This window comes from Saccopteryx bilineata, chromosome 7 (assembly GCF_036850765.1).
Source record: "Saccopteryx bilineata isolate mSacBil1 chromosome 7, mSacBil1_pri_phased_curated, whole genome shotgun sequence".
Taxonomy (NCBI): Eukaryota; Metazoa; Chordata; class Mammalia; order Chiroptera; family Emballonuridae; genus Saccopteryx; species Saccopteryx bilineata.
Window position 1 is genome coordinate 81,285,010 of NC_089496.1, and position 14,541 is coordinate 81,299,550.

Sequence of the window (14,541 nt, forward strand, 5' to 3'; positions counted from 1 at the left end):
AAAAAAAACTATGAACAAATCCCTATGCACACTGCACATATCTTATTTTAAAGTAAAAAAACAAAATGGGAACAAATACAATATTTAAAATAAAGAACAAGTAAATTTAAATCAACAAACTGACCAGTATTTCAATGGGAACTATGCTCCTCTCACTGACCACCAATGAAAGAGGTGCCTCTTCCGGAAGTGCGGTGGGGGCCGGATAAATGGCCTCAGGGGGCCGCATGCGGCCCGCGGGCCGTAGTTTGGGGACCCCTGCTCTAAACAACTGAGTTACCTGGCCAGGAGGGTACTCATTCTTCTTCTTCTTTATTTTTTTAAAAATTTATTTATTTATTCATTTTAGAGAGGAGAGGGGGAGAGAGAGAGAGAGAGAGAGAGAAGGGGGGAGGAGCTGGAAGCATCAACTCCCATATGTGCCTTGACCAGGCAAGCCCAGGGTTTCGAACCGGCGACCTCAGTGTTTCCAGGTCGATGCTTTATCCACTGCGCCACCACAGGTCAGGCTCTTCTTCTTTTTTAATTATTTTATTTATTGATTTTATAGAGGTTGGGGAAGCGAGAAGCATCAACTCATAGTTGCTTCTCTTTAGTTGTTCATTGATTGCTTATTATATGTGCCTTGACTGGGTAAGCCTGGGGTTTTGAACCGGCGACCTCAGCATTCCAGGTCAATGTTTTAATCTACTGTGCCACCTCAGGTCAGGCAATAGGACTCATTCTTTATTGGTGAATTTAAAATGTAAGAGAAGGCTTTAAAGCACCAGGAGGGGGAAAAAGTGGCCCAAGTGATTTAATCGATTGAAATGCACCAAGATCTCTAAAACAAAAGAGCCTCAATTGGAATGGTGATCTGGTTCTATATCTAGTCCTGTGGCTGGCCATGTGTTTATTCCAGATAGCTGTCTTTGGAGTGGACACATCTTTGAAGTGGTTGCTTCAGCGGTCAAAGTTCAAATTAGGCAGCTGTATTACAAAACAAACAAAACAAAACACTAGCAAGGCTTAGACTACACTCACAGTAGGGTCATACCTGATATGCAAAACAGTAGTAGAAGTCAGGACTCTAACTCCTCCTGCAGTACCTAGAAGTCTCCATCTGCCACCACTGGGAGGGTGAGGACCTCGAACTTTCACTTATTAATGAGGACACTAGAACCCACCTGTTCTCTACTCTCATCTTCCTTCTAGCTTCTTGACACTAGAACAACGCTGTGCCACCCCCACTGTAGTCACTTGGCCTCATAGCAGGGGCTGCTATTCTCTCTTTTTTTTTTAAATTTTTTTTTTCTTTTACAGAGAGAGAGAGTCAAAGAGAGGGATAGATAGGGACAGACAGACAGGAACAGAGAGATAAGAAGCATCAATCATTAGTTTTTCATTGTGCGTTGCAACACCTTAGTTGTTCATTGATTGCTTTCTCATATGTGCCTTGACTGCGGGCCTTCAGCAGACTGAGTAACCCTTTGCTTGAACCAGTGACCTTGGGCTCAAGCTGGTGAGCTTTTGCTCAAACCTGATGAGCCCGCGCTCAAGCTGGCGACCTCGGGGTCTCGAACCTGGGTCCTCCGCATCCCAGTCTGATGCTTTACCCACTGCGCCACCACCTGGTCAGGCAGGGGCTGCTATTCTCATTGGAGGATTGAATTCCTTCAGAAGCAGAAGAGTTTCAGTTGGAACACTGCATGGTTTTTCATACAGAAGCAACACTCTTTCACATCTAGTAAATAAATCTTGTCCATTTCATCTCCTAGCTTCCTCAAAATCAATATTTCCTCTTTGCCTCCTCTGCCTTGAGTCAGAACCTCACCGAGAGCACTGCAGTGAGCTCTGAAGTGGTCTCCAACTCAGATTTCTGTCTCATCCTTTACACTGTGGGGAAAATCCACTTCTTATCAGCTCAAAGTCATTGGTATCAGAGCCCTGAAATAATAATGCTCAAAGAATTTAACCATGCCACACCACTACTAGGTGGAGCCCTAACAGACCTATGTTTTACCTCTAGCCTGGCCCTTTTCTTATCAGTTGCTTTTCATGGCTCTTATTTGTTTAGCTAAGATGGAAGAATGACTAATACCCTTTATATGTCAAGGTCAGCAGCAGAGGGGAAAGAATTAAAGGGAATATGTATATAAACTTTGTGATTCTTGCTTCATAATCACAATCACCCTTACCATTACTCCCTATACTTTCCCCACTAAAACACCACCCCACCATCACCAATCACAAAATCAGTTGCATATATTTTCATAAGCAGCTTTAAATTCTTTTCAAGGCAAGGCAATGGAATATGTCAATCAAATTAGAATTCAGGTGACCATTTATCCCAGTTTGCTTAGGACAGTCCCAGTTTATACTAGCTCTGCATAGTTCACCCTTTCACTCTTTAAAAAAAAAAAAAAAGATTCCAGTTGAGAGGTTAAAGTATATTTACCCTAGTTAAAAATACACTTTGATTTTCCGATAAAGTGCTTTCCACGTGACGTGCTTTTACCCACACTAATGCATTTTTACTTGCATAAAAACTCTGCAAAGTAGGACGAGATATATTTTCTATTAATTAAATGAAGTAAACCAAGGTTTCAAGTAGTAAAGCAGTGACTGTCCAAGATCACACACTTTAGTAACATAATCAGGGCCAGAACCAGGACTTCTGACTTCAAGTCCAATACTGTTCAGCTGTGGACCATTTTGTGCAAATATCTGAGGACAGGCTAACCTCACTCTCCCGTTTGGTAATGTGCTTGTGCTTGGACTTAGAACAGTTTAGACAGGCTCTTCCTTGCCCAGGCATTGTCCTTTCACATTTAAAGCAAGCAAGAGATGAAAGAAGAATTACATAAAGAGCTACTAGTGAATCCTGGAGCCAAATGACATATATCTTAGATTTTACCAGTGTGATCACATCAGAACATTGGAATCTTACATTTACTCAAATTAGAATGCACCGTTAAAAAGGAAAGCAGGAAGGCCCAACAATGAGTGCCCCTGTTACAAAGAATATATAAATGGGTTCCACCCCAGTCTTATAGATATGCAGTATTTCCCCCATGGTTATATACTAATCTCCCCACTCCCTTTTTTTGAACCTAAAACCAGTAAAATTCTACACTCCTTGGATAAGTGGCAATGAGATGATGGAGAAAACCCTTGGTCCTTCAAAGACTGGCACAGTGCTTGGCAAGGTCCCAAGGGTACCCCAGAGGTGCTGAATATGGCACCACACCACTAAATAAACATATACCCTCCTAACCTCCTCAAAGGCCTGCCCCAAGAAAAGGCTGCAGGACCTCTCTCTTTGCAATGACAGAAAGCCGTCCCGTGTGCCTTGGAAAGATGACGCCAAACCTCTGGCCAGTCTAGCCGGACTGCAGCAGAGGGGTGCACGCCTTCAGATCAGCTGTGGTCTCCGCAGCCCCACGAGAGAGGCGGCCCAGGAGGCTCAGGAGCTGAAGATAATAGGGCAGCATAGGACAAGCCCCGTCCCCCGGGCGGGGGAGGAGGGCCGCGCGCGCAGGCGCACCGCCGCCCCCGCCGGCCGGAAGAGCCTGGCGGCAGAGCCGGGGCTGCCGGCGCCAGACGCCGCGACGGCCGTGGGGAGAGCACCGGGCGCACCATGAGTTCCGTGGACAGCCCCGGGGCCACGGAGCTGCAGCCCCGGGTGCCGCTGACCGACGACACGCCCCCGGACGCGAGTGAGGAGCCGGCGGCCGCCGAGGCAGTGGAAACATCCGGCCCGGGCTGTTGCTGGTTGTGCCGCTCCTCGCCGTCCGGCTCGCGCGCGCAGCCTGGTGAGTTCGGGTGCGCGGGTCTCACCCTCGCGGGGCCAGGCAGGCGGCAGCGTGGGGATCTTGGGAACCGCGGGCCGGGGGCGCATTGTGGTCCGCGACCCCTACCCTGCCCAGCCCAGAGTCGGGGAAACCCTGGATCTGACACCCGGGGACAGCAAAGCAGAGTCCCCAGTACCCGCCGGCGCGAAGACCGGAGAAAGTTTCTGATTGAGTTTGGAGCCCTTTTGGAATTCTAAAACTGTTCTGTAATTAAAGTGTTGTGGACGAGACCGTGGGCACCGATCGCAGTTCGGCGTGCTCAGCCGAGGTCGGCGCTTTGGGGGCGGGTGTCCTAAAGAAAGGCCAGCTTACAGCCGACGGTGGCTAAGAGAAAGCTAACCATGAAAATTGATCTCGGTGGTAAATAGTGTTCCCTGAAGAGGAAGTTGAAAAACATTTAATACAAAACAAGAGTTTGTACCGGAGTCTTAGAGTCTTAGAATCTTGGAAAGGCAAGGTTGAGTGGGGTCACTGGTTCTTGATCTTTTGGGGTTAGGAAGACTTTTTATAGCAGCTGATGTACAAGGAGGCAGAGGCACAGTCTTTTTAATCTGGTGAAGGTGTTCACGTACCCATCCCCAAGGACCCCGTGTAAAAAACCCTTGATCTTGTTCAACGTCTTACTTTGACAAATGAGGAAGGTGAGGGCTTTGGGCGTTTTTGTTTTGTTTTTCCGAAGAGCTAACGTGTGAGTGAGACAAGGCACAGGTCCCAGCCTAGGGCCCTTTCTACTAGCTAGCCTCAGCGCTCTACCAACCTACTTGGAGCAGTTTCCTGGAAAATAAGGGAAGTAGGCAGATGCCCTTTCAAGACAAAGTTACACAGCCTGTACCACCTCATCCTCTGGGTCGCCTCCTCTAAGTGTGATTCAGGATTTCTAGGTCTCTTACTTTACCCCAGCTTCCTTCCTCCTTGAATGCACTTTCTTCAATTTAGAGAGATAAACCCTAGGAAGATGATTCTAGCTCCATTTTTGTCCTAAATGCTAACAGGTTATCAGAATTCTAATTATTTATGCATGGGCTACAGCTGGGGTCAGGAACCTATGGCTCACGAGCCAGATGTGGCTCTTTTGATGGCTGCATCTGCTCGCAGACAAATCTTTAATAAAAAATGTAATGTTAAAAATATAGGCCTTGGCCGATTGGCTCAGTGGTAGAGCGTCAACCTGGCTTGAAGGAGTCCCGGATTCGATTCCCGGCCAGGGCACACAGGAGAAGCGCCCATCTGCTTCTCCACCCCTCCCCCTCTCCTTCCTCTCTCTCTCTCTTCCCCTCCCGCAGCCAAGGCTCCACTGGAGCAAAGTTGGCCCGGGCGCTGAGGATGGCTCCATGGCCTCTGCCTCAGGCGCTAGAATGGCTCTGGTTGCAACAGAGCAACGCCCCAGATGGGCAGAGCATCACCCCCTGGTGGGCATGCTGGGTGGATCCCGGTTGGGCGCATGCGGGAGTCTGTCTGACTGCCTTCCCGTTTCCAACTTCAGAAAAATACAAAAAAATAAAATAAAATATAAAACATTCTCATGTATTACAATCCATTCATTTCGTACTGCTCATGTTCATGGTTGTGGGTGGCTGGAGCCAATCACAGCTGTCCTCTGGGACAACACCAAATTTTTATTGGATAATATGTAATGTACACAGGTCGTTGTATGGCTCTCACAGAATTACATTTTAAAATATGTGGCATTCATGGCTCTCTCAGCCAAAAAGATTCCTGACCCCTGGGCTAGAGAGCCTCTAGAGCAGGAGATACCCCAAGCTGAGTTGACCAGATGTGCAGCCCTTGAAGAGGTCAATTTCTTACCTTATCATCCTATGATTAAATGTCACTCTGATGGAATGCTGAATTAGTCATTGCAAACTCTTAAACATTTGCCTTGTGAACTGTTCACTCAGGCAGCACACAGCAAAATGATAAACAATATAAGCAATTGCACTTAAGAATCTTGTGATTCTTATAGCTTCAAAATAAATTGCTAACAGTAAGACTTAGTGATGGTTATTAAACAGTGACCAGATAATATTCCAAAAATAGGATTGCCACAGAAACACTTTAAACCACAGTACTGCTGTCATTGAACTTTGTGACAGTATCATTTTAGCCTCTTGAATCAACTGGTTATCTCAACAAAGCTTATTTTTCAAGTTCAAGTTGCAACTGTCATCCATTTTTCTTTTTTTCTTTTTTTTAATTTTTTTAATTTTTTATTTTTTATTTATTCATTTTAGAGAGGAGAGGGAGAGACAGAGAGAGACAGAGAGAGAGAAGGGGGGGAGGAGCTGGAAGCATCAACTCCCATATGTGCCTTGACCAGGCAAGCCCAGGGTTTCGAACTGGCGACCTCAGCATTTCCAGGTCGACGCTTTATCCACTGCGCCACCACAGGTCAGGCCCATTTTTCTTACATTCTTGGATAACCTTCACAGGAGCATACAGCTGCCCTAAGACATCTACATTTTTCTTGAGGGACCATGTGGATCTTAGACGGAAGCAAGGAGAAGAAGATGGCTTTGGTCTGTGCCTTACATCCCCCTGGAAGGAATGAGTTCTTAAGCAAAGATTAGAGAAACTGAGCAACTTTTCTGTTTTCTTCTAACTCAGGAAATCGCACTATGGCCAATTAATTTGAATTTTTTAGAGTTACCAAATTATTAGATATGCTTGTAGTAGAATATAAACACAGAAGCATATTATATAAGCAGATGTCTCTGGATTATGCTGCTCTCTTGCCTGTCCTCACTGACAGATTTGAAATTATTGTTCAGTAAGAGACAGGTTTGCCTGTGCAGAACCAGTTCTTGCCCTCATTTGCAATCAGGTTCAGTTAGGCTTTGTAACAACTGTCTTATCCCAGTCAGGAAGCATGGGCCTTAAGTGTTTATGGGCAAGAAAATATATGAATGTATTTTTTTTTAATATTCAGTTTATTGAGTTTAGAGAGAGATAGACAGGAATATCAGTCTGTCCCTGTATGTGCCCTGAGCAGGGATCAAACCAGCAACCTCTGTTCTTCGGGACGATGCTCTCCAACCAAGCTATCTAAGCTCTCTGGCCAAGACTATGAGTGTATGTTTTTAAGGAAAAGATAATCAGAGCCAGGGGTGTGAAATTAAGTTTTCAAAGAGTTAAAATAGCATGTTAAAATATTCCTGAGGGGAAATTGAGAAGTTTAGGTTGGAGAAGATCCTTGAAATATAGACCAGGGAGATGTTTTCTGTCCTTGAACTTGTTCTCTTCTGTCTGTGGGTGTAGGTTCTATGTATGGGTTGGGTTTCTTTTAAGAAAAAGTATTTTATTTGGACCTGAATTCTGAAATTTCAGAAGCTAAATTCTAAGGCTGGCCACAGCCAAAACATGTATTTAGTTGTGCTTAACTTAAAAATCTTCCAAAGCTTCCTCTCATAGGCTGAGTGGTACGTGCAGTTTGCTTCTGCAGTATCAGAGCACATAATTACAGAGCAAAATGTGGAGGATGCTGGCACTTAACAATGTAGAACCTGTAACATGACAACTGCCAGCTCAAAATCACTCTTCAGCTGTGTACCTACAACAGGAAGAGGTAGGAGATTCTGACCAAAAGGCATCTTTTACTACAAAGGACAAGGTGTAGAATGCCACATATTACTTGGTGTTTGCATTTATAAGGGAAGGACATTTAAAAGCACACACACACACACATCATTATGCAGTACTGTTCTATAGCGGAAGAACACATTGTAAATTCCTAGATAAGAATGATAACACTGGTTTTACTATAAATTGCATTTGCCTACACATTGTTTTAGCTCTGCTGTGCTCTTAGCTCATGAGAACCAGTAGTGTTTACTTCTTGTGCTTTATTTCATTTTTTTTGGTGTGTTAGTTGAAAATAGAAAGAAAGAATATATTCTTTAATGAATGGCCTTTTAAGGAGTTCTCTGCATCCTATGCCATTTTGCTCTCCTCTGAATGCCAGGGGGTGAGATTGAAAGCAGGTTCTCTCTTGTTTTAGGCAACTAAGACAAAGGAAGTGGCTAACCAAAAGTTTAATGCTCATACAGACTGTCATTAATAATTTGATACTTGATGGCCTATAGAAAGCAGAAGTTGCCTGGTTCAGATCAAGCCAGGAAGTTGGTATTAGATGGCAATTCTAATTTTAAAAAATGTACTTGAAAAGCACGTTGGGATAGATAATCCAGCCTCTGCTCTCAAAGGTTTATGTTCTAAGTGGAAGATAAATCATAAACCATGAAAAATGTAGTAAGGATTTGACTAATGGTTCAGAAAAAAAAAACACAAAACAGCCTTCTCAGGTCATGCTGTTGCCAGTGGTCTCACACTCCACATCTTTCCGTGAAATTCTCTCATATTCTTTCATTTAGAAAATATTCAGTCTTCCATTTGCCAGAGATAAACAAGACAGCCAAGGTCCCAACCCTGGAGGAGCTCACAGGCTTATGGCAGAAATCGGATAGCAACAGTTAGCCATAGAACACAGTTAGAAACTTTTTCAGAAAGCCCAGTTTACCAGTGAGAGGATATAAACAATTTAGAAGCATTTTTCTCTAGTCATCTTGACAAGCATTTCTTAAAGATTTCTCTTACTGTCTTGGCAAGCATTTTACTTCTTTTTGACTTATAGGTGAGGGATGATTCTTTAGTGAGCCAAAGAAGTCTATCTTATAGGATGAAACTGCACTTAAAGAACGCAGGTTTAAAAATAGTTTTCTTCATCTATAGTTCTTCATTCTTGGTGGGGAAAATGTTTCAGACCCCAAATACAGGTATACTTAGGCAGTAATAGTTGTAGCTTGTCAGCCATTAACGCTGTCCCACTTTCCTCAATTTCTAAGTGAAAATGATAAAACATATACTTGGAGGCAAGGACTAACCAGAATTTAATCTTTTTCAGAAGCCAAGAAGAAAGCACCCTGTCCTGGACTTGGCTTGTTTTACACATTAGTGTCTGCCTTCCTTTTCTCAGTGAGCTCTTTATGTGTTAAAAAAGTGCAAGACGTCCATGCTGTAGAAATTAGTGCATTCCGATGTGTGTTCCAAATGTTAGTCATTATTCCTTGCTTAATATACAGAAAGTAAGTATTTCTTATCTGCAAAGTAGATGATATTAATAAATGGTTGTAAATCTTTTGACCTGCTTAAATTATTTACTCTATAGTACCTGCTTTATGCTTCCCATAGATTTACTGGCCCTGCACCCTTTGGCTGTGATTAATGAAAAGTCACAAGGATCCTACCCAAAGAAGATACTCATAAACACAAATGACATACCCAACAAAGGGGGAGGAGGAGATTCGACTATTCTCCACTCCTCATTTGAGAACAAAACTTTTCTACCCATCTTGTACCACCCTCCCTTCTTTGTTTTGGTGTACTTGAGAGAAAACAGTAAATAAAAGGAAGTGACAGTGTCTCCTAGAGTCAGGTTTCTTTAAGTAGAACAGGTTCCTCTGTTACCAGGGCAGACAGAAGACTACAGTAATATTTCAGGCCCTGGCCGGTTGGCTCAGCGGTAGAGCGTTGGCCTGGCATGCGGGGGACCCGGGTTCGATTCCCGGCCAGGGCACATAGGAGAAGCACCCATTTGCTTCTCCACACCCCCCCCTCCTTCCTCTCTGTCTCTCTCTTCCCCTCCCGCAGCCAAGGCTCCATTGGAGCAAAGATGGCCCGGGCGCTGGGGATGGCTCCTTGGCCTCTGCCCCAGGCGCTAGAGTGGCTCTGGTCGTGGCAGAGCGATGCCCCGGAGGGGCAGAGCATCACCCCCTGGTGGGCAGAGCGTCGCCCCTGGTGGGCGTGCCGGGTGGATCCTGGTCGGGCGCATGCGGGAGTCTGTCTGACTGTCTCTCCCCGTTTCCAGCTTCAGAAAAATACCAAAAATAAATAAATAAATAAATATAAAAAATAATATTTCAGTCTCACCTAGAGTGCTATGGGAACGGGGAAAGGTAATCTTGAGGAGGGCCTTTTAAACTGCTTTCATATTCAGTGTCCTCACCTGTAAACTGGAGGAAGTGATATTCTTTGTCCTCTACCTGCCTGTGGGTCCAAGGATCAAATGAAATTTCCTGTAGGACACAGTGCATTGTATAGAATGTAACAGTATATGAAGACTATTTTCCATCCTCACTGATCTCTCCTCAGGCAGCCCCTCTTCCCCTTTCATATGGAACCCACCTACACACACCCTCCCCGGGTTGAAATTATACTCCCCACACTTATAACCTCTGCACAGCCCTATGTGCTTTGAACCCTGGCAGAAGAGACCAGTTGGGTTCCTGGTGGCTGCCTAGCTCTTTCTGTCTTTCCTTCTTTGGGCAAAGATGTACCAAATTAAAAACTTCAGGTGCTTGTCACCAGAGTCTCCTTATATCTCTAACACTGCATATTCACTTAGAATTGTTTCACTCTGCTGAGGATTTGATGAAAAAAGGTGAAAACCTGCTAAGATCAATATTGTCAGAACTTCCTATGTAAATGTGGACAAGTCACAGTGTTTTAGGAAATGGTGGTAAGCCTTCAGAAATTTCTTAAGTGTGGCAGCAGACTGCTGATGCTAACACAACCATCCGTCCCATTTTGGAATGAAGGTATTGCCAGGGGAAGGCACTAGAAGAATTTCCTTAAATCCTTGGTGCTTATCTCCCAGCTTCTGCACTTCTATTTCTAACTTCAGAGACCCATGGTCCCCATGTCGGGCCTAAATGCTGCCCCAATGCTGCCCAGCCCTGGCACATGTCAGCAAGCTGCGCGCAAGCCAGGAGCCTCCACAGTACTCTGTTTAGTAAATACTGAATTGAAAAAATTTTGAGTAACTGTTATTCTATTTATCCAAAAGCTACAGATTCTTTTTCAGTGTGTTTTAACACTTTTCCTAATGGGAACAATGAAAAGTCTCACATTCAATGGCTAAAACAAAATTGAGCATTGCTTCAACTTTTCTAGAAAAACTTGTAAGATTGGGAATGCACACTATCCAGGACCAAGTTTTCTTATATGGGGCAGCTAACTCTTGAAATTGTATTTCTTATAAAAGTAACACATTCTCATATATTCAAATATTTAGTAGAAAATTTGGGGAAAATATATATAAAGGAGAAAAATTACCTATACTAGAATAAAGTTAACCACAATGAACATTTTAGTATACTTTCTTTTGTCTTTTTGTAAACATATATATACATATAGAAAATATCTAATATAAGAAGAAAAATATGTATTTACTGAATTATAATGATACTATCTATATAGTTCTCTTGTATTATTTTTGCTTATACTGTGAACACTATGTCATTAGCTATACTTAGAAAACATTTTTTAAAGGTATAAATGGTTGTGGACATTATCATTTAATTTGCTATTCCCTTATTTTTTGATAGTTAAGACTTCTAAAATAATATTTAAAAAATTGTAATTTAAATATAAATATCCAGTTTGTTAAATGTTTGTTCCTTCATTTGATTTTACAGAAGTGGGTTCATAGGCCCAAAAGATCAACGCATCTTCCTCTTTCTCAGAGGAGTCCTCGGGTCTTCCGCCATGATGCTTTTATACTACGCTTTCCAGACAACGTCCCTCGCCGATGCCACGGTTATCTCGTTTAGCTGTCCAGTGTTTACGTCTATATTTGCTTGGATATTTCTCAAGGAAAAATACGGCCTTTGGGATGCTCTCTTCACCGCCTGCGCCCTCGTGGGAGTCGTCCTCATCGTGAGGCCGCCGTTTTTGTTTGGCTCCAGCGCCGTGGGGGTGCAGGAAAGCTACTCGGAGCACCTGAAGGGCACGTTCGCGTCAGTGGGCTATGCCGTGCTTGCCGCCTTCACTCTCGTCGTCCTCAGAAAGATGGGGAAGTCTGTGGACTACTTTCTGACCGTTTGGTATTATGTCGTGCTGGGCCTCACGGTGAGCTCCATCATCCTCACCATATTAGGAGCGTGGAGTCTGCCAGACTGCGGGTTGGACAGGCTCTATCTCATAATGGTCGCGCTGTTTGGTTTGGGGGCTCAGGTGTTTCTCACCAAAGCCATTCAGATAGAAAAAGTAGGGCTAGTAGCACTGATGAAGACTATGGATGTGGTTTTCGCCTTTACCTTTCAGATTATTTTCCTTAATGATGTACCAACTTGGTGGACAGTGGGTGGTGCGCTCTGCGTAGTCGCTAGTAGTGCCGGAGCGGCTATTCGGAAATGGTGCCAGGGTTCCAAATGAAGCATCATCGCTGAAATGTTTATTTTTTTTTTAAAAAAGTATACTGTCATGTAGTTCAAACACACCACACATGCACACTCTCGGAAGATCTGTATTTACCGCATTCGTTATATTTAATACATTTCATAGCTAAAATATCATTTTTGAATATGCTATGTCTTTAGTGAAGCGTAGCCTGTTGGTTTGGTCTCGCGATTAGTTTGTTTGGTTTGTTTTTTTGTTGGGGTGCAATTGTAAGAGGACACCTCATTAGTTAAAGAAACACTGCAAAAAAACTTGATGACTCTAGTATAAATATGTAATTTTTTAAAATATATTTTTGGTAATGATGGAATATAGGTAGGGAGGAAATTCTAGATGCTCTTTTAGCAGTGTAGAGGCTAAGCAACTTACTGGTAATAATGCCTCTATGATTCGTATTGTATTGAAAATTCATTTGAAACATAATTCCATTTAGGAGGCCAAGGCTGAAACTTAGAATAGGTGCCTACTTAATAGCGTTAATAATACAAATGAATTAGCCTTATTTTCAAGACTTTTTATAAATTATCATTCTTTTAACCCATATTTGTGCCTTTTCACTTGAAGCTAGAATTTTTATATGTAAACTTTTTGAAAAGTCTTTAAACCACCAAATTTGACTAGTTTCTCTTTTCAGTGACATTAGCAACTGTTACTATCATTCTATAACTTTAAGTCTGCTGCGGTTTTTTTGAAATCGCACTAAGTTTTTTCTAAGATTTCAAGCCTTTAAGTCACAACTGAGAAGTCTCGGCATGGCCAGTGTGCACATTTTTATCCGAAAGTATTTTCCCCTCACAGAAATGTGATTTGCTATAAATTCCCTTTGAATTTATAGTGTGATGCCAAATAAAATTTTCTCAGGATTTTATTAGATTGAACCATTTGAAATTGCTGAGATTTTACCTTTTTAATTTATAAAAACCATAGTTTCTCATGGTTCACCCTAACAGATAACCTCTCTTACTTACCCTCTAAGCCAAATACTTAGAGGACTTTGGAATATATATTTTTATAACAACTTTTTAAATTACAGTAATTCTATTAAACTTATTTTTATAATCTTTTTCCCTTATGGAATTATATGTAATAATGCTTCCTGTTATATGTTCAATGTAAAGACCTGTGAATTCTGTGATTGGTTGACTTTTGTAGTTTCTTGAATAGAAGAAAAAAATCACTGTTAAATTCTAGTATATCAATATGATATTAAATGTCAATGCTGCACCATGATATTACGTCATGAAGTCAAACAACACACTATATATCTGGAACTTCATCAGGCCCATACTCGTCAGTTACAGAGAGAATTAAATATGTAGGAAAGCTTGCGAGTTAATCAGGAAGTGGGGAATAGATGGAAATGATTTTTTGTCACAGTGAATCTTTTGTTGGTGAGGTTATAATGGTCTCCAACTCTTTGTCAGGCCTAGTATCTATTATTATCTTAAGCCTGTAAATTTGAAAGATTATTAAACGCCTTGCCACCCTTGCATCACAGTTCTTCCAAGGTAAAAAGGTACTTGGCTCTGAGGTTTATGCCACAGTAAGAAAGGATGTCGTCCAATAGTTCCAGCCGGGAATTTTCGGCTTTCTGATTGCCCCAAAAGCTTCCCACCTGACAAATCCTAAATGAAGTCTATTTAGGGGAGTTACACTATCATAACTTTTACCTAATTCACAATATTGGAGTTTTAGAGTTGCAAAAGCATCATTTTGCAAGTATCTTAGATAATTCTAGAATCAGAGCATTTTAGAGTTAAGGGTTAGAAATCCTCTTGTAGGAGCTACACTACATAGATAGGGATGCTGGGGAGGGACCTGCCGAGATGGGTTTCCAGGGCCTTCTCCCCTCCATTATTTCCACGATAGAAGTACAGAAAGGAAACCACGGCTAGTTCCATTACCTACCTGAGGTGAAGGGACTCTCAGAGAACCCTCTCCCTGGTCTTTACTTTGCACAATGAAAGAACCGATGGGGCCTTGAAAGTTACATCCCTTTGGGCCTGTGTACCACAGACATTTTACTTCAACAGTGTGGTTTAAGTACTTGAATGTCACAATATATGACCAAGGTTGGATGTTTCTTCTCCCAACTTTTACAGGGTGTGATTCTTAAACACTTTTATAATGTCTAAGGTATATACTAGAATGTTATTGTAACAATTGATGTGTATTTTTTGCAAAGGTTGTAGTTTATCTTGAAAAGGGAAATATTTTCATAAACCGTTTATCTCCTAAGTACTAATAAAATAATATGAAAGAAAGCTGTATTTTGGTTTTTATGATCACAGCAAATGTGTTAGCCGATAGAACTCTTTGCCTCTTTCAGCCATGTGCTTCAAAATTCATTTTATAAAGGAGATTGACCTCTAGCCATTCCGCTGTGGTGTAACCTCAAGTTTCAACCTGTTTTTCTGTCCCTCTGAAACTGTCACATTAAATCTAATATCTCTAAAATAAAGGCTTTAATCTTCTG

The 14,541-nt window shown here is 42.3% G+C and overlaps 1 protein-coding gene across 1 annotated transcript; it reads left to right on the forward strand.

The window, feature by feature from the left end:
- Positions 1-3,523: 3,523 nt before the first annotated feature.
- Positions 3,524-14,329, forward strand: SLC35G1 (solute carrier family 35 member G1). The gene is made up of 3 exons (XM_066238792.1): positions 3,524-3,794; positions 8,731-8,911; positions 11,303-14,329. The coding sequence occupies exons 1-3, from the start codon at positions 3,620-3,622 to the stop codon at positions 12,039-12,041; spliced, it is 1,095 nt and encodes a 364-aa protein (XP_066094889.1). The 5' UTR covers positions 3,524-3,619; the 3' UTR covers positions 12,042-14,329.
- Positions 14,330-14,541: the final 212 nt, after the last annotated feature.

Bases quoted from the DNA above. Each gene is read 5' to 3' on its own strand.
- SLC35G1 (XM_066238792.1), top strand. From the start codon at position 3,620: ATGAGTTCCGTGGACAGCCCCGGGGCCACGGAGCTGCAGCCCCGGGTG. The intron at 3,795-8,730 runs GTGAGTTCGGGT...AATCTTTTTCAG, and splicing joins CGGCTCGCGCGCGCAGCCTG to AAGCCAAGAAGAAAGCACCC. The intron at 8,912-11,302 runs GTAAGTATTTCT...TTGATTTTACAG, and splicing joins CCTTGCTTAATATACAGAAA to AAGTGGGTTCATAGGCCCAA.